Here is an 18,067-nt window from a genome sequence, read left to right as displayed (position 1 = left end):
GTCGTCGCATAGCGTCATCGTCTGTGCAAGAGGAGCGTAGCGGAGCGGTGAGGAGCGGAGAGGAGAGGAGAGGAGAGGAGTGGAGTGGATAAAAAGAGAAAGACAGTGATAACGGAGGGTGGCAGTGTGGCACAACCTTCGCCTCTCCGCTTATTTTATTCACTCTTTAAGATTCCGAGGCAGCAGCACCACCACCACCACCACACCACCATACCACCACCACCAGTTTCTGCAGTGTTGTGTATTTATCGCGTCGCGTGGTGTTTTTCTACGTTTCGTCGTCGTCGCAGCCACAGCCACAGCCACAGCAGCAGCAGCAGCAGCAGCAGCAGCAGCTCGAGTAGTCTCGTCGTCTCGTGGCGGACGACGGCGGCGGCGGACGCGTCGTGTTTCGCGTTACACACATCTCTATTGTAATTCACCTACTTCTGTCCGTGTCGTTTCACCTTTGCCTGTGTCTGCTAACCGCGTTATTATTATGTATACTCACATACCGATCATTTTACGCTGGATGGATGATGGATGATAAGTCCCGGACTGTAGGTATTATTACTTCACCACCACCACCACCACTACCACCACCGCCAGCGGCGGCACCGGGGGACGGACACTCGTCCTCGCTATTTATTACCGCTCGACGTCGTCTACGTTATTCATCAATGAATTTGAGGAACCTAGTGAGATACTACGATCGGTTTATTTAACCTGTGCTATACCGCTGCTGCCTGGAATGCGATAACACAGAACCTCCGTCTGCTCCGCAGAGCGACGACTCTAAAAGTCTCTCTCTCTATCTCTCTCCAGTTCCAGCTCTTCACACTCTTATTAATAATCCGCAGGCAGGACTCTCGGGACTTGTGTGTACCTACGGGTCTCTCTATCTCTCTGTGTGCGGTTTGTGTGTCGATCGTAAATATTATGTGGACGTGATAATGATAAGCACTGAGTGAAATTAATTAAAGGATGAGTAAAGAAAACGAAAACAATAGTAAACACGAGTGATAGGGACAAAACAAAGAAATGCGAACGACGTTTGTAACCCTAACTCGGACAATGAACATGTAGCAACAACAAAACAGTTGAAAAAAAGGACGCTAGAAAATGTATTGTTTACGTACGTGAACCGATAAACTTGGTGCAAAAAACTAATATATGCACATGTTATTCATGTACAAGTTCTAAGGAAGAGTTATAATAACAATAATAATAATAATAACAACAAAAATAACAATAATTATAACTAAAGGGATAAAGTAAAAAGAGTTCATTTTTTTTTTGTAATTCATTTTCATTCATATTCTTCTCATTGTCGTATAATGGAGACATTAATATCTACGAATGCAAACAGCCAGTCTTATAGTCCGCAATTAAAATCCGTACTGAAAACTTATCAGCTATCGGCTGTAAAGAGCCTTCAGGGTCCGAGCTCGGCCCTGTTGGGCATGGACTGTAAAGGGCTTCTACAAGAACCGGCAGCTTTTCATTTTTCAACGATAAATCGTTCCACCAATGGGGCGATATCTGATTCCGACACTGAGCGGCCAAATTCGGCAAAGGAAATCGAGAGGCTTGATAAGCTCGACGATATCGTATCCTCCAAGGAACAACAAAGAACTATCGACACCTTGGAAGATTCTGACTCGAATCCGCCACCGCCGGACAGGGCGAAAGTCATAGTAGATAACAAGCGAGAGCCGGAGTTTCAGATACCGATATTAACTGCGCCTGATCAGAGCTGTTCGGAGAGATGCGAAACTTCCCTCGAAGGCGAGAGAATTTCATGCTTTGTTGTCGGCGGCGAGAGGCGCCTCTGTTTACCCCAAATTCTAAACACCGTGTTACAAGACTTTTCACTCCAACAGATAAACCAAGTCTGCGACGAGCTTCAGATATACTGTTCACGGTGCACGAGAGACCAGCTTGAGGAACTCAAGCTATCCGGTATTTTGCCGAGGAATGCGCCCTCCTGCGGTCTCATTACCCAGACAGACGCCGAACGGCTGGTCAGTGCTCTATTGCTCAGGACTGAAACCTGCGAGACGCAGGATATTATCGAGAGCCAAAAAATTATAATAGAAGACTCGAAGGATGAGGGGGAGGAAAGTTTGTCGTCCAACAGGTTCAAGGTCTACCATGAATGCTTTGGGAAGTGCAAAGGCATTTTCGAGGCGGATCTCTTCATCAACGAGGATTCCCCCTGCATAGAGTGTCTCGAATGCACCGGCAGATTCTCACCTCAGCGATTCGTCAGGCACGCCCATCGATCGTTGGAAAATCGGACCTGCCACTGGGGCTTTGACTCTGCTAATTGGAGATCTTATCTTCTCCTAGCACGAGATCAACCCCACTATCCTCAGGTTGCTACTCTTTTTCGGGAGCTCAAGCAAAGGCATCTACCCAATTCCAAAAGGAAACCTCAGGTATTTTTTCTTTCAATATCTTGTATCGAACGATATATTCTCATAAAGCACTGAAACAATCCCAAGCTTGCAGCTGTAAGAGAAATTTTTCTAATTCATGTTATTCATCCCTAAAATCCTTTTTTCAAGGTGCGACACGACACTGAAAAGTTGACCAAGAGAGCTAAAAAGGATTCAAACCAAGAATGTTCACCCGGTTATTACAAAGGAAACGGTATGGGAATGTACCATCCTGCAGCATCCGCCGCCGGTGTCAATGATCCCTATCTCCAGATGCAATGGGCAGTTTTTGAACTTGCGGCAAGAGGCGCATCGGCTTTCCGCCCTTGGAGTGCTGCCGGATCTTGTAAACACAGAGATGGGTATGTTTACGCACCATACCTTGATCGTCGAATCACGTTTGGTATAATTTTCGCTCATTATAACAAAGCCAACTTTTTAAGGCTGGAAATACCAGTCTACAATCAAAGTTGAGTACATTGTTATTAAGGGTATTCAGACTGAGAATACAAATTTAAATTCTTGTTTCATTCACTGACCAGAGAGATTCTCGGAGAAGGATATTAGCTTTAACGATACTTGCAAATCAAGATAGAGTATTGGATTCCGATGTTCGAAAAATAAGACAGTGAATTTATCAATATTATATATCTCTATTGAGTTTAGCAAGAATTGTTGCAGCTCTGAAAGTTTTAACGTGCTTTTAAGGTGATTCATAAAGAGTGTTTACTAAAAAAAATATAATAATAATAATTTATTGTAAAAGTCAACGTTGTCAGCTTCCTTAGTGGTTGATTCTCATTGATGTTATTGAAAGTTGTTTGAAAAACGTGAAAGCAGATATTTAAACATATATTTCTAGTCTATACCAGCACCTGGAAAAATATCATCAAACTACAGCTTGCGTATCTCGCTGCTATCAACCTTTGAATCCAGTGTTGGTTTTGAGAGTGATACCTAAGACTGTTGGCTGTAATTTTAGATGTTGGCATGATTAGACTAAAGATAACATACTGGTGATGGTATATACAAGATGTCTACTATTAACACGAACCAAGATAAGGAAAGTAATTTTTCCTATATCATCGATTCAAATATTGAAACTTAGACCTAAGCAATTAATTGTAAGCCAGAAATGATCGAACGATCTTCCACTGACAGATAATTAACATGGGCTTAATTTATTTCTCTAGAACGTCTCTGGTTCCTGCGTACCTGAGTCGAGGACCTCCGGTTCTTCAGCATCCCGAACGAGTGGTACCACATTCAGAGTGCGAACGTTTCGAGCCCCACTTCCAGCCCAACGTTGCTCTGGCTCCTCTACCGCCCCTCAATTTACCGCCTCTAGTTCCACCAGCCTCACATCATCATCACCACCACCATCATCCGAAACGTCGCCATCACCATCGCCAGCCGAGTCCGGAAGGAAAAGTTGAAACATTGCCGATAACCGTTAAATTAGAAAAGCCTTCTTCACCTAGTCCGGGACCCGGTCCTGGTCAAGCGTCGCTCTCTTCGCCACCCGCGTTATCCTGCACGACGGAAGGGGACGAAGACAGTAGTCGTGGGATAGTACCAAAAGAAAATGTCGAGGAAGAGGAGGAGAGCAGCACGGCCGTCACTTCGTCGACGGTAACGGTCGATCCCCCGCCGACGGAAGCAGCAACGTCATCGCCGGACAGTGATTCGGACTCCGATTCGACGGTTGGCACGGATCTCGAGTCGAGATTAGCGACTCTCGACGTACCCAAGGATGTTACGGAGCTTGTGCGACGTTTGGCGTCGCAAAACGCCCGTTTGCGACGGAGTCGACGTCGCGATGCCAGGGAAATATCAAGGCTTCGATCTCAGCTTGAACTACAACAGTTACAGTGCAGTACGAGTAAGGATGATGGTAAGAATCATAACGAGGCAAACGTTAATTATGTAAACTTAACGGCAAACACAAATGAAAATGCAAACGCAAATGCAAACGCGGCTGATAGCACCGAAGGTAGCGAAGAGGCGGAAGCTGTTCCACCGTCGAATAAGGATAGTAAGGATCTTGAGGATCCCGATGACCCTGCAGCTGGTAATGATTAGATTTGTTTTTCATTAGTTCATATCGAGATTAGAGAAGGAAATAGATAATTGGAGATAGGAAAGGAAAAACAAAAACAAAAAAAAAAAAAAAAAAAAAAAAAAAACTGCTCACCAAACATTGCGCCGTTTGTATTTTTGGCAAAACAAACGCGCACTGAAATTTATTGTTCAAATTAATAACAATCTGATGATTATTCTAACTTCTGTAATATACAGGATGAAAAAAAACAAACATTTTAGGAAAACAATTGATGAAAAAAAAGAATGAAAACTGTTCTGGGTTATGTGATATATAAAGAGCCTTTAACGTTATTTCTATTGATTAGAAGTTCTAATATTATAGGTATAAACTTTATGAACGGTTTCATTAATTTATAACCGGTTTGTAGATATTGTATTATACGGAAGAAAGTAATTAGGTTTAAAAAGAAAAGTGAAAAAGAAGAAAAAAAAAAAAAAATGAAAACTTATCATGCCAATAACAATTACGTTTAACGATTTATTTAATTGTAATCTTAAGGACATGAGACATGAAGAATTACGAGCATTTGAGTATATTAAATATACATCATTTGCCCAAAATGATTTTCTATTTGGTCATACACTCAATGTTTTATTGTAATAGGTAGAACAAAGAAATAGGCTGCTTTCCGTTAAAAATCTCTCTTTTCCCATCCTCCTCCACTTCCTCTTCCTCTTTCTGGTAACTATACATGTATTATGATTATATATATACACACAAACACACATATATATATATATATATAGAATCATAATATCGCGGAATGTAAATAAATTCTCTTATCACATATATCCGTACACACAAACACACATGCATATATACATGGTATAATTATGCGTTAATTATTTTATTTAATTAATATTACGCGAATTAATTATGAAAGTACAAAAAACCCTAGGTGCTATGTTGTTACGTTAGCCTACGTTTCGAGAGCGAACGCGGCTCGTTGCAATACTAAAAAAAGAAAAAAAAAATTAACCACATTTATTAAGTACACGTTCGGTTCCGCATTGTCTTCATTAGATACTATATTAATTATTTTACGATAATAGTCTCGTTTAATATTTAGTCTTGATTATACATTATAAATGCGTACAGTATATTGTCGAACCCACGGCGGACTTTAGACATTGTTGTTCATCAGTCATTTAATGTGCAGAAAACGCATTATGATCCCACGAAAAAAATTACACACACACACACACACGCACATCCATACATGCTTTCATTCATACATACATATACGTATGCACATGTTCTGAATCAGAAGCGGATTTTTACATTAAAAAAATAACAAGAAATCGAAAAAAAACGATTAGTTCTCTTTGTCAAGTCAAAACCCGTACCATATTCTATTATATAGAAAATAATATAAATATTATAGTAATAAAACTATTATACAGTTCGTGAATCGTATACATAATATTTTAATTATGTATATGTGTGAAGAAGGGGAAAAAAAACTGACAATTAACTGAATGCTCGTTTGTACTCGAGGTACATACACACATTTATATACAATACATGTAATAAATCGCGTATGGACTGCTTTGAAGAACTCGCCTTCGTTCGTTTGCATCCGAAATATACCACAATAAAATACCGTGAAAATAGTCATTAGAAGATGTTCAAAAACTGTATTGAAAAAACGCAAAAAACGAAGAAAAAAAAGCAAAAAAAAAATAACCAATACCGTACCTTCACGCGACGTTTCAGAAAAGAGTATACATAAATATATCTGCATATGATAAACGCGCGTTACGATCATTTTCTCCGACTCTGTACACCGTAGAGCCTATTGAGAATGTTGTTATAAATAATGATAATAATAATAATAATAATAATAATGTTAATAATGATAAAAATTGCAGGATAAATTCCACCCTTGAATTAAAGTAGTATACATACATAAGTAATGATAATAATGACGGTGATTGTTATTATTATTATTATTCATTTGCAATAAAACTTGACCGAGATTTTTTCAAAGCTATCCTGCAAGCACGGGACATGATAATAATAATAAATACATACATACATACATACATACATACAGGTATATTATATATTATATCCATATGTAATATACTATAGGTACCTACATACAATCATTACTCTGTTCTAAGTACGCTACATGATAATGTTATGATGTAAGAGTCCCACCTAAACTAAAGAATGTAATAATCTACGTTTTTCATACACACTCAGTTATTATATTTACTTCTAGTATACATATATATATATACATACATATATTATATGTATATATGAATTACAATAGTACATATACTAATAATGTGTATACCTTATCTACTACTCAGCTTAGGATGCATTTGAAGCATAGCAGATATACATACATATAGTTACGTGTACTATACACTCATACCAGTTCGAACAGAGTCGCAGGAGATCTATAATGCTTTCAATCGAATTATTCTATCCAATATCGAAACCGACCAAGGAGTCGTACGGAGTATATAAAAAAAATGATTACGTACAAATTACATGTTTAAATGACATCGATTTCATGAATAAAAACCACTATATATTCGAGTATAGTGAATATAATATTATTACGGGGCAATCACATAAGTCATTCGCGAAATAAAACCATTTTTCAAATACAAGTATATTATGTATAGCGTAACAATTTATATTTATATAATTATTAATGAACCTAATTTCAGAATCGGCTCTGACCAGCATTTGTTTGTGGTTTTTTTTTTTTTTGTTTTCTTTGCCTGCTTGATGTTAAAAAACAAAACCAAAAAATCCTTTCCAGAAGAGTATACTAGGTTCAATAATCATTTCTTACGAAGCCTGTGATATTTTTTCTCCATTAGCGGAAAGTTTTCGTGATAAATTATAGATACGTCGGTATTTAGTATATTCAAGTTTCTGTATTTAGTGAGAAAAATCTTTTTTTTGGTTCACATGAAAGAAATTAAATTAGTAAAACGTGACGAACAGGAACGTTTATCAACGATTTATAATACTTTCCCTGTTTCGAAATATTTCAGGCAACTCAGATACGATTTATTTTCGATTTTCAAATTTCTTGAATATTCTCACGCGGCTGCAGCAGAGCGAATTCTGAAATAACAACCCCTAATTCAGTCAATTTCACGTACATTATTTCATAAAATAATTGTATATAAGTTCGGTTTATTCATAGAATACGGATTGTATATGTACGTGTATATATACATATTATACATACGTACACAATGATGTTAAACAGATGATATTAGTTGAAACGTTACAGTTCTTCTCTCAATTTTTGTTTCACATCTGTAGCTTTCGATGCGGCTGTTATGGCTTGAAATGTATTTTAAACCCGAATAAGAATGTATTACAAATAAATACGATATTTGTGATGTTTGATTTACAAAGTTTATTGGTTCATTAATGTCTATTAATAATATATGGAAATTAGCGATTATTTCATTCGACGAGTAAAGTTTCGCGTTGACAGTTTTGCGTATTGAAAAATTACGTTATCTTCTTACAGGCCACGGCCAACGGAAAAAAGTAGACCACGTTGCACGTCTTTGTTGTAATTATGTGATTTATTATATTATTGAATGATGCAAATATGAAGATTCTAGGCCACGTGCAAGAAAATTAATTTACTGGAAATCAATCATTTAATTACGTCAAGTTAGCTGTTTCTGCCACACAATTGATTCAATTCAAATTTTACGATATTTTCAACGTTTCGCCTTCGGATCGGCTAAGATTGTTGAAATCTTTGAATTTTTCAACTTGGAAAGATTATCTCGCTACTCGTGAAATAACTACTGCATTTTTTTTAAATGATGAAGCTTCCGACTGACGGTCAAAAGTAGCATCAAGAAACGAAAAATGATAGATGTTGTACATTTTTTAACAGTTTTCTACAGATCTTATTTCAAAACCGGAAATAACAGAATCTTGAAAAACTTTCCAAGAATATATCGTCGAATCCATATTTCCTTGGAAATATCATTTTAATCGGTTAAATCATGTGTTCGGAATTCCCAAAGCAAAAGTATAATATGCACACCTCCACATCGCATAGAAAATTCGTACATGTTGTATTCACGTGTGTGGGATAGAATTTTGAACCTCGGCCAGAAAATCTATGCGTTCTCCGAGTCTTACTCATCCTCCCAATGAACTTAATACTCTCGAAACGATGCCGCAGCTATGAATGAATATAAAGTCCAATTAGCCGGTACTTGGAAACGGTCGTTACGAGGTGTCGAATATATCACCACGAAATTTTCGAATTACATCATTTCCAACTCTAATTGCCAACAAAATCTGGAATCGCTGCTCCTTTCCGACCAAGCAATTACCCGTATTAGCCCCTGGGTCATAGTTCACAGGGTTAATACATAACTCATCGATTTGATGTACATCTGGTTTCAAGATTTTAGGGATTTCAAAGAATTTCTACAGATTTTCAAAGATTTCCGATGATTTCAGAGGATTTCAAAAGATTACAGGAGACTTCGTGAGATTTCGAAGGATTCTTCGAACGGAAAATTTCCGACATTTCAAAAGATTTCAAGGGATTTCATAAGATCTCAGGAGATCTTACAAAGTTTCATGACATTTCAAAGATTTCAGAAGATTTCTGGAAAAGTATACCCCAGATTTCACGAGTGAGATTAATCCTTTGTACCCTCCTGAAATGACGAAGGCGCGTGTGCTACGTCGCGCCTTGCAGGTTCCTGCTTTATCGACGAATCGCGACAGTTCTTACCGGTTGCGATTCGGTCGGCCCGGCTGATCCTGAGAACAAGGGGCCCGAGGGATCGCCACTGTAGAAGGGCCCTCATCCCCACTCCGGAATTGATTTTGGGACCGACTCTTGCGTCCGTTGAGCCAACTTCCCATTAGGATTTAATGCACAGCAGGTGCGTGAACTCTATCGCGTCTGAAATTCATCCTCCGCGGTACGATTCCGGAGTGACTTCTCTCTTCCTGATCCAGTTCCGAAATAAGTACAGCTGGTTCAGTATTTCTCAGGATCAGGAACTCGGGGGCGAAACTGGCCTCCGGAATATCAAGGGAACTTCTCGATCCGATCTTTCTTCAAAATGATCTCGAACAGACCCAGTAATTAATGAAAATGTGAAGAGGAACCTGGGCCCACTGAAGGATGGCTTTTTTGTGCCCAGTCCGTATACGCCGTGGGAAAAAAAAGAAACGTACGTAATTCACCAGAGTCGAAAGAGACCAGAAATATCTTTGGAACAATACTGCAAACTGGCAACTTTGGCACTCTGCTTTTTTCTCTTTACAAACAGTTCATTTCTTCTTTTCACGTCGATGTAAAATCTACTTGCACGGAAAAATTGAATCCCTAAATTCTCACCCACTGACACTGGTTTTAATTTTTACCGTCTTTCAGCTGGGACTCATAACTTCAGTTTAGAGAAAGATGGAGGCGGTGGAGGAGCCGGGGGGGTTGGACTTGGGACCAGAGTCCCTCTGCCTCCAGGAAGAATAACGGGGAGTGCAAGTATCGAGACGCTAGTCAGAGTTGGAATCGAAAAGGAGAACGGACTTTCGCCGGATAGCAAGATGGTCATCGTTCATGATTTCACACCCTGCGTTGACGACGAGCTTCAAGTCAAGCGGGGTCAGGTTAGCGATTGTCTGTTAAAATTTTTTAATTCAGAGCCATCATTTTCTTGACATAAAATGACTCCACGCTTAAGGTATGTTTAGGCGAGACAAGTATTGTTCACTGAACTTTAAGTTAATATGGAATACCAGAAATAGATATTGTCACACACTTGCGCCAATCTTTTGCTTCGTAAAATCATAAGTAACATTTGCAATATGTTATAGGTGGTGAATATTTTGTACAGAGAAAACGACTGGGTCTATGTCATTGCGGCAGATACTCGAATGGAGGGATTTGTGCCGCACTCTTACTGCGCTCCTTACACGTCACAGCTGGCCGAGTCGACACTTGCAACCTTGAATAATGTCAAGAAAAAACTTCCTCGTTCCAACGAAAACGATATTGATCCAGCGAACGTTTCTCGATCTCAAACTCTGCAGGATATGCAGCAAACAGATACTGGATCTGCTTCTGACTGCGAAAGCTATGTTCGGCATAATATTACCACAAAGGATGCTACTATAAATAGATCCAATGTTGCTCAATCCCAAAACTCTCTGCAGAGTACATCTTCGCAGCCGGATGTGCACCCGTTCTTCAAGGTACAGTAAAATATTGAAATGCTAATTTTTATATAATGTCTCTACTGCACCTGCATGATGAATCTCTTGAATGAAGAGTCGTCGAGGCTTTTCCAAGAAGCTTCGATATTTTTACATCAGGGCTCGTACAGTGTGATTCTTGACCAAGTATCGCTTGAGAATTGAAAAGAATAATTCTCTAATAATTTTATTTTGAGGAATTCATCGACAGGTTTTAGTGTGTCCTTATCTGTGTGAACTCGTGATGTCATATAAATGTATGTGTATATATTAAACTTAGGATCCATCGGCAGGAAGATATATAGTACTGTACACATTTGTGGCACGTGATGAAAATGATGTGAGTGTGGAACGAGGTGAGTTTGTCACCGTTCTCAACCGTGATGATCCAGACTGGTTTTGGGTACTTCGACATTGTGATGGCAACGAAGGCTTTGTACCGTCTGGTTTTGTCTACCCTGGACATATTCTCCATTCCAACACCTCGACAGATCCTCACAGTTTAGGTTCGTCTTTACTTTATTATTTTTTAAAACAATGTCACTGCTAATTTTATTCCAGAGTTTATTATTGAACTTAATTGTCAATTTTTTTTCATCAAAACTCAAAGCAGGAACAGGTAACGCAAATGTAACGGGTAGCGAACCGTTACAGCAAAAAGACCTTAGAGATTTTCGCGACGAAACGAGTGGTACAGAACTAGTGGTTCTATATGATTATAAAGCACAAGCACCGGATGACCTCTCGGTGAGAAGAGCTGACTGGATTTATGCAGACCTAGCTAATCAGACTGTGGATGGATGGCTATGGGCGTATGCGCCAAAAACTCGCAAGTATGGTTTTATTCCGAAGGCATACGCTCGTCCCCCTGCAATGACTAGCCTATAATTCAACGTTAATTAATGATAACAAATATTAATTATAATTATATCAAACGATTAATTATATTTAGTGGGGAAAAAGTTTTCTCAAATCTATAAACCTCACTAAATTAATTATACGTTACTGTTGTATTCTTACCCTATTTTTTTATACACACATATATACAGTGTGTATATATATAAATATATGTATATGTATATATATACGTATATGTATGCATGTATATATTATATACATGTACACATTATACATATATTGATTATTTGGACAGCCGTTGTATCGCAAAAGAAGAAAAATATGAAAAAAAAAAATTATTACATAATATATCATTAATTATTCGGAGGATTATTCGAAAATCCAATATCTCTGCGTTTACGTTCGTCCACCTTAATAATAATAGTAATAATAATAATATTATTATTAATATTAATGATGTAACGTTATGAAACATTTCCGTACTATCCCACTAGCAGTTAAAAATATATAGCAATGTTAATATTATAGCAATGCGTTTTGTGATAATTTATTTGTTTATTTATTTTATATATACTTTCTATAATCATCAAATGATCTTTGCAAATATATGGGACGATACAAACGAGCCGTCGTTTTTATGGGCCCGATGTGCTTTGATTTTCGATCAGTGCACGCTCACGTTTACATTGAGGCTGGTGCAGCCGGATGTAATGTGGTTGATGAAGCCTTGGTGCAAAATTACGCAGTCACCGGTTGCGAAGACTTCTCGTGGACGTTGCGCTGTTCGCAGAGAATTTACCGGCCCCGTATACGTCAACGATCGCAGTCCACCGTCGTCGTTCCCGTCGACTACCTTGAAAATATATATGTATATATATACTTTTATTTATTTATTTGCAGTTTAAAATCCTGTCGAATGAAAAAATGTCAGACAGCGAAGAAGACAGTGGAAAGATGAGCCTTTAATTTTGTATTTGTGACAAGTCTTATAATTTGAAGTGAAATCACAATTTCCGAAGAAATGAAAGTGCAATTTTTGATTTTCACTGGGATAATAATACTTGAATACTGCATCGCAAAGTGCCACTCGCTGCATCCCCTACGTCCAGGCCGGCAACCCAAGCTATTACGATGTCGCCCTGAGTTTGCCCCTCGCCGTGAGCCTTTCCGTCGTCCTCGCGAGGATTTTGACTCGAACAATGAAGTCGCGCGGCCAAAACCGGGAGCGGAAGTCTGTTGCGGTACCTAGGCTGGATCTGACTTCCGTTGAACAATCTGGCCGCTGCACCTCTTATCATATTGCCAAGGGAAAAAGAAAAGGATACCATTGATTACAGAGATATCGGCCAATGACCATAAGAGCTCGGGGTTCCCTAGTGAAAATGATCATGTGTGATTATTAAACGTTATGACTGAAATTCTTATGTAATTTATTACATGATTTATCTTGCGAATTCGATAAAATATATAAAAAAATCCCCTAATAAATTACAAAAGCATAAATCATCAGGTATATTGGATAAAAAACGGTATAAAAATTATACAGATCACTATATGATTTTTGATCTAGCATATCTGATGATTTCAGCTTTTGTAATTTATCGCATTATTTTTTATATATTTTATCAAATTCACAAGGTAAATAATGTAATAAATTAGACTTGAATTTCAGTTATAATAACGTTTTATAATTTAAAACATGATCATTTTCAGCAGGGTTGTTGAATCTCCTACAAGCGTTTAAATCACCAGAAATCGATCACCATGTCCATCGAAAAGTATAGACAAGAAACTTACGTGAGTTTACCGGAAACTAAAAGCAAAGCAAGACAGCGACTCGAGTCGCAGGAGAGAGACGCGAAGCTGACGATGAGGGTGCTTTTGGCGCCAGGTTCAACGCTGAGGATCGGAACCTCGGGATGGTCAAAGAGGAAGTGATGAGTAAGGGCGGAAAAGGCGACGTTGACGGCGCAGTCTAGTCTGGGACACCTGATGGGCCTTCGGGAACACTCGGTGTGAATCAGAGCGGCGTTTCCGTTGCCTGCATCCCTGGGGAAGTTCCCGATTCTCTTCCGGACTTCCGGTTCCAGGTCAGCGTCGCCGCCTCTCGCGATGCTGCAGCAACTTCGCTGTTGATGACGGTGAAGTCGCGAAGAACTGGCGTTCGCCAAGGGCTGCCCCACGTCTCCGGAATCTCCCTCCCATCCGGAATTATACCCAGTTGTGCAGCGCGAATTGCTTCCAGGAATTGCCGGCCCCGTTCTTGCAACCTCGTTGAAATTTCGAGACCAATTCTTCGGCTGATATTCCGCCTCATCACCCGGTGTCGACGATCGCGTTGCATTCCGGATCACCTGGACCACCCCTCGGGGATCAACCGACGATGATTGCACGTTCGGCTGACGCGTTATGCGGCAGCAGCTTGCCGTCGACGCGTAAAGATCTGCTCCGCACACCACACAGCCTATGTCTAGAAATAAAATATAGCAAATTAATTCGTTGCCCATCCACTTCCGTTTTCCACTTACTTGAATTTGCGATTTTTTGATACCACTATTTTCTTCTTCCAATCGCTGGAGTGGGGGTTATTGATAGTCTAAAACCATAGTTTTAACTAGATTCTGCAGCAGCTTCGCTCGCCATCTTAAATTTGTGATTCAAGTCGGAAAATATCGATATAAAGTAGATAAAAAGTTCTCATGACCAAAGTCGTAGAATATTACATCTCCTACAAGTTTAGTTTCGACCATTTCTAGTCAAAAGTTGAGAATGGCTGAGTTATTTGATAAAAAAGAATTCCCTCATCAATTCAAGATGGCGGCCGAAACTGCCGCAAAATCTGGTTTAATTTTTGGATTTTCACTACCAACGCCCCCCGCCGCCGCCCCGTCGAAAATTAAAATTGCATCGTCAAGTATACATTCCTACTGGACTATATGTATAATAATAGAAAGCTCAAGAGAATGCTACAGCCGGACATGAGAAGAAAAACCGTTCTCTTCGGTCAGATAATTTATCACTACGAATACTTGTTGTTAAATATATAGAAGCTGAAGAAATGCGATACTATAGCTAAATTATTTACACGAACCTGAACAAACTGTGTAACGGTGAAGACACTGCTGACAAAGAAGATGGCCTTGGGTGCACGTGAGCATTGGTCCCGGGTTTGTCGAAACGCCGGCAACACCAGCAACGCCGGGTGCCAAGTGGCAAACGCCGCATATCATGGGTCTTTGAGTCGGCCCTAGGTTCTTACAAGAGTTGTTCAATTGTTCCTCGGTGTAATCGTCCTCGGGCTCGTCGTCTTCGACTTCTGTCGATTCCCCCGTCGTCGGTGACCTGTCGCTGAAATTCTCGCGCTTTCTTCCACCGTAAAAAGCACCTTGATTCAGCTGAAGGCTCAGACGACTGTTCATTTCACCCCGGAGAGAATTAGGGGCGATTTGTGACCTCTGCTGCACCCTCTCCATCGTCTTTTGCCCCTGTTACGCTCGTTTCCTGGGTATTTCAGGGGGGCTTTTGCTCCAGATTTCCTCCGCGCCGACGCTACTTGATATTTCTGATCCCAATTGACGTTGGTCAAGCCTCGAGCTGTGCCTTGGTTCTCGACAAAACATTGTACACTTAATTTCAGCTTGGTTTTTCTCGCTCACTTGTCCAATTCTGCGCTGATTTTTCCTACGCTGCAGATCACTGGCTTTTTTGCGAGCAAATCGGCTCGTTTACTTGCCGCAGAATTGAGATCAATGATAATTTATCCTAATCAAAATTTACAACCGCAACGGGCTTCAGGAACGACCTAACGGTGTTAACCGTAAACCCTGTCATTGACAGAACTCCATATTGGTATTGACAGAAAAATAAAACAAAATGCACATCGGTTTACGTCTTATCATAAATTTATTCGATAATAATTTCAGACAGTAATTACGTGAACATACGTGTGTATCCCTACTACTAGACATTTTTTAGAAATTTGTAATAAATAGAGGCATTGAAACTTTTGTAGATAATTCAGTTGGACTGTTCCAAAGACAGGCTCTGCTCGACACATCTTTCTCGCATGTTGGTACATATAGAGATTTATATAAAAATTATAAAATCGGATTATTCGTCATAGAATTGTTTTGGGGAAACAAATAATGCATTGTAAATTCAAAAAAAAATTCATTTGAATGCTTGTATATAGTTATTTAAAAAAATCCGAAACTTCGCTGTAGTTTTTTTTAGAAAAATCTAAATATAGATATTTACAGAAAAAAAAAAAATTATCACCAAAAGTCTTTAACACTTGTGTTACGTGTGGGTATGAGTGACAGCAAATATTGTATAAACAAATACAATATTTGCATTTAGTTTCTCGGTGACATACGCGTATTTCAAGAGCCTCACCATAAGTGTTCATTGTATGCCTTTCTTTGTATGCTTAATACCAATATTTGAGTTATCCAACGATACTGTAATTTAGGCGGTTTTTGATGCGAGGCAACCAACGCTGCATGATATAGTTGGGATAATTTTATACTCTGTTTCGTTATGCTAACGAAGTCATAAAACACGTTCGATTCCTATTTTTACGTGGGTTGTGGGTTGAACCGAGAACTCCGATGATTCAAAAGCCATTATACGCAAAGACAGTATCTATTATACCATATTAGAGGCAGGTAAAGATTTTCGATTATATGACAGCTGAGTAATGGTATACGAAATCGTTAATTTATTATACATCGAGTAACGGACTAAAATCACCGTACGCCGTATCTTCCAGCAGTATTCTTCTCATTACAGCACGTCATAACCGCGGATAATAATTAATAAATGTCGTCTAGAGGTAGTACTTCCGTCTTCGCTCTGAAATTTTTAATTCCTTTTGATTTACGAGATGTTCAACAGCATGTATACCATCGATAACAGACATAATACGCGAGATTCGGGCGTGCGTTACCCAGGTTTTTGGAAAATAGCTTGAAAGTTAAAGCGATCTCTGAGTTTTCGTGTTGTGCACAGTACATTCCATATGAGATTATCGCTGTCGCAAACAAAATTAATAAATTCAAGGAAAAATTTCACTAAATTCACTTTTTTCGTGGACGTAAATAAGTTCGATCAAGTTACATCTTCTGCAAGTTAGAAAATTCCAAACTCTGTACCAATTGCCACAAAGATTATTTCTTTGCAAAAACGCTTTCCTTTCAGCAAGGCCAATTTTTTTAATTTGTGAAGTTGTACTCGAAAATAATAAAATTCCGATAGTAATTATAATAATGCGATTTCTTTTATTCAAAAACTCATACCTGTAGCCTCTCACATCCGCCGAATAAGTGACACGGACGATTTTTTTGCTCTTTTTATCGGTGTAGCCGTATTCCCCGAGCACGGTTCCATTCTGCAGCTTTTCTTCGTTGCGAAATTGTTCGTTGCCCTCTGCATCAACGACGTTGTCGTAGCCAAAGGCGTAGGTCCCAGGTCCCTGCAGGGTAGATTCAATTCAATATTAATACTTGATATTTTTGAGCAATAATTATTCGGCGAATCGATAAGTTGAATGCGAAATTTGCACATCGTACATACATTGGGATCCTTAAAGTTGTACGATGAAAACTCTGCCTCAGAAAGTCGACCTTCTCTGTGCCGCTCCTGATCACCGAATCGTAAATTTCGTGATGAATTACTCATCTGATCAACAAGTTCGTTGCCGATTGACGCACTCTCGACGTTTTTACTCCTGTGAAAAAAGTCAGTTGGTCCTCCGGTAGCCAGGCCCAAAGTCAGGCTGAAGAGAAGAGCGATTTTCCACGGCTGAAAAATCGCGGTGATGAGATATTGCAATTTTGTTATCGTGATAGTCAACACTATAAAAAAATAGTGGCAATCTCGTTTAACGTTAGTGTAAAGCGTTTAATGGATGAGTAAATAACCGGTGAAATTACCGTCTCGAGCATTGGAATATTGAGTAAAAAAATTTCTTTTGCAAAGTGAACGAACACGGAGCGAAGTTTTTATGAGGAAAACTATTCAAGTCAACCAAGTTCAAACACTGTTCCTAGCTCGCTGACAACTATCCACCAAATGTCTCGCTGGATTCTGTAACCCTTATTATAACTTTCGCGACCATGAAACCGCGAGTGGTCCCGCTGCAGAACCCCCACCTATAAAATCGCCATTAAAGTTTTATACGAAATAAATTCCCACGTTTTCGTTTTGACCCATAACTGTTGTGTTACAGATTATGCGGGCTCGTTTCATTCATATTTGTACCTATGGTGGGCTTAAGAACGGTCGTATTATATGGGCTGCTGTTTTTATTATGGTCATTAAAGCAGAAGTGTACTGAACCGCGAATTCCATGGCGGATGATTGTAGAGATAATATGTATTTCCTATACTCATCTCTCAGCTGGAAAACAACGAGTCTTTCTGTTACGCTTCAGTTGTAATGGAATGTCGTAATTGTAAAGTAC

The 18,067-nt window shown here is 39.2% G+C and overlaps 4 protein-coding genes across 4 annotated transcripts; 2 read left to right on the top strand and 2 right to left on the bottom strand.

Annotated features, from left to right (window-relative positions):
- The first annotated feature begins 1,211 nt into the window (after window positions 1–1,211).
- On the top strand, window positions 1,212–5,976 carry LOC124415958 (ski oncogene). Its single transcript, XM_046896717.1, has 3 exons — window positions 1,212–2,420; window positions 2,550–2,782; window positions 3,614–5,976. Exons 1-3 carry the CDS (start codon window positions 1,317–1,319, stop codon window positions 4,500–4,502), a joined length of 2,226 nt encoding a protein of 741 aa, XP_046752673.1. The 5' UTR covers window positions 1,212–1,316; the 3' UTR covers window positions 4,503–5,976.
- A 3,277-nt stretch (window positions 5,977–9,253) lies between these two features.
- Window positions 9,254–11,821, top strand: LOC124415961 (SH3 domain-containing protein Dlish). The gene is made up of 5 exons (XM_046896726.1): window positions 9,254–9,722; window positions 9,926–10,161; window positions 10,369–10,746; window positions 11,027–11,252; window positions 11,360–11,821. The coding sequence occupies exons 1-5, from the start codon at window positions 9,674–9,676 to the stop codon at window positions 11,632–11,634; spliced, it is 1,164 nt and encodes a 387-aa protein (XP_046752682.1). The 5' UTR covers window positions 9,254–9,673; the 3' UTR covers window positions 11,635–11,821.
- Window positions 11,822–12,069: 248 nt separating this feature from the next.
- Window positions 12,070–15,077, bottom strand: LOC124416291. Its single transcript, XM_046897221.1, has 4 exons — window positions 14,696–15,077; window positions 13,402–14,074; window positions 12,666–12,894; window positions 12,070–12,457 (listed from the first exon to the last, which is right to left on the bottom strand). Exons 1-4 carry the CDS (start codon window positions 15,075–15,077, stop codon window positions 12,269–12,271), a joined length of 1,473 nt encoding a protein of 490 aa, XP_046753177.1. The 3' UTR covers window positions 12,070–12,268.
- Window positions 15,078–15,764: 687 nt separating this feature from the next.
- Window positions 15,765–17,675, bottom strand: LOC124415962. Its single transcript, XM_046896727.1, has 4 exons — window positions 17,538–17,675; window positions 17,179–17,406; window positions 16,902–17,077; window positions 15,765–16,458 (listed from the first exon to the last, which is right to left on the bottom strand). The coding sequence occupies exons 1-4, from the start codon at window positions 17,547–17,549 to the stop codon at window positions 16,419–16,421; spliced, it is 456 nt and encodes a 151-aa protein (XP_046752683.1). The 5' UTR covers window positions 17,550–17,675; the 3' UTR covers window positions 15,765–16,418.
- Window positions 17,676–18,067: the final 392 nt, after the last annotated feature.

The sequence above is a fragment of the Diprion similis genome, chromosome 2 (assembly GCF_021155765.1).
Source record: "Diprion similis isolate iyDipSimi1 chromosome 2, iyDipSimi1.1, whole genome shotgun sequence".
In the NCBI taxonomy this organism is placed as follows: Eukaryota; Metazoa; Arthropoda; class Insecta; order Hymenoptera; family Diprionidae; genus Diprion; species Diprion similis.
The sequence above is the reverse complement of the archived record's forward strand: the minus strand, read 5'-3'. Positions and strand labels throughout refer to the sequence as shown.

Excerpts from the sequence above, each read along its gene's own strand:
- LOC124415961 (XM_046896726.1), top strand. The coding sequence starts at position 9,674 with ATGGCTTTTTTGTGCCCAGTCCGTATACGCCGTGGGAAAAAAAAGAAA. Across the intron at positions 10,162-10,368 it reads TTCAAGTCAAGCGGGGTCAG|GTGGTGAATATTTTGTACAG; the intron begins GTTAGCGATTGT and ends AATATGTTATAG. Across the intron at positions 11,253-11,359 it reads GACAGATCCTCACAGTTTAG|GAACAGGTAACGCAAATGTA; the intron begins GTTCGTCTTTAC and ends AACTCAAAGCAG.
- LOC124416291 (XM_046897221.1), bottom strand. The coding sequence starts at position 15,077 with ATGGAGAGGGTGCAGCAGAGGTCACAAATCGCCCCTAATTCTCTCCGG. Across the intron at positions 14,075-14,695 it reads CCGTTACACAGTTTGTTCAG|ACATAGGCTGTGTGGTGTGC; the intron begins GTTCGTGTAAAT and ends TTTTATTTCTAG. Across the intron at positions 12,895-13,401 it reads TTAGTTTCCGGTAAACTCAC|AGGTGCAGCGGCCAGATTGT; the intron begins GTAAGTTTCTTG and ends CAATATGATAAG.
- LOC124415958 (XM_046896717.1), top strand. The coding sequence starts at position 1,317 with ATGGAGACATTAATATCTACGAATGCAAACAGCCAGTCTTATAGTCCG. Across the intron at positions 2,421-2,549 it reads ATTCCAAAAGGAAACCTCAG|GTGCGACACGACACTGAAAA; the intron begins GTATTTTTTCTT and ends CCTTTTTTCAAG. Across the intron at positions 2,783-3,613 it reads TCTTGTAAACACAGAGATGG|AACGTCTCTGGTTCCTGCGT; the intron begins GTATGTTTACGC and ends TTATTTCTCTAG.
- LOC124415962 (XM_046896727.1), bottom strand. Across the intron at positions 17,078-17,178 it reads ACAACTTTAAGGATCCCAAT|GGACCTGGGACCTACGCCTT; the intron begins GTATGTACGATG and ends TCTACCCTGCAG. Across the intron at positions 16,459-16,901 it reads GCGGATGTGAGAGGCTACAG|AGCGAAGACGGAAGTACTAC; the intron begins GTATGAGTTTTT and ends TAAAAATTTCAG.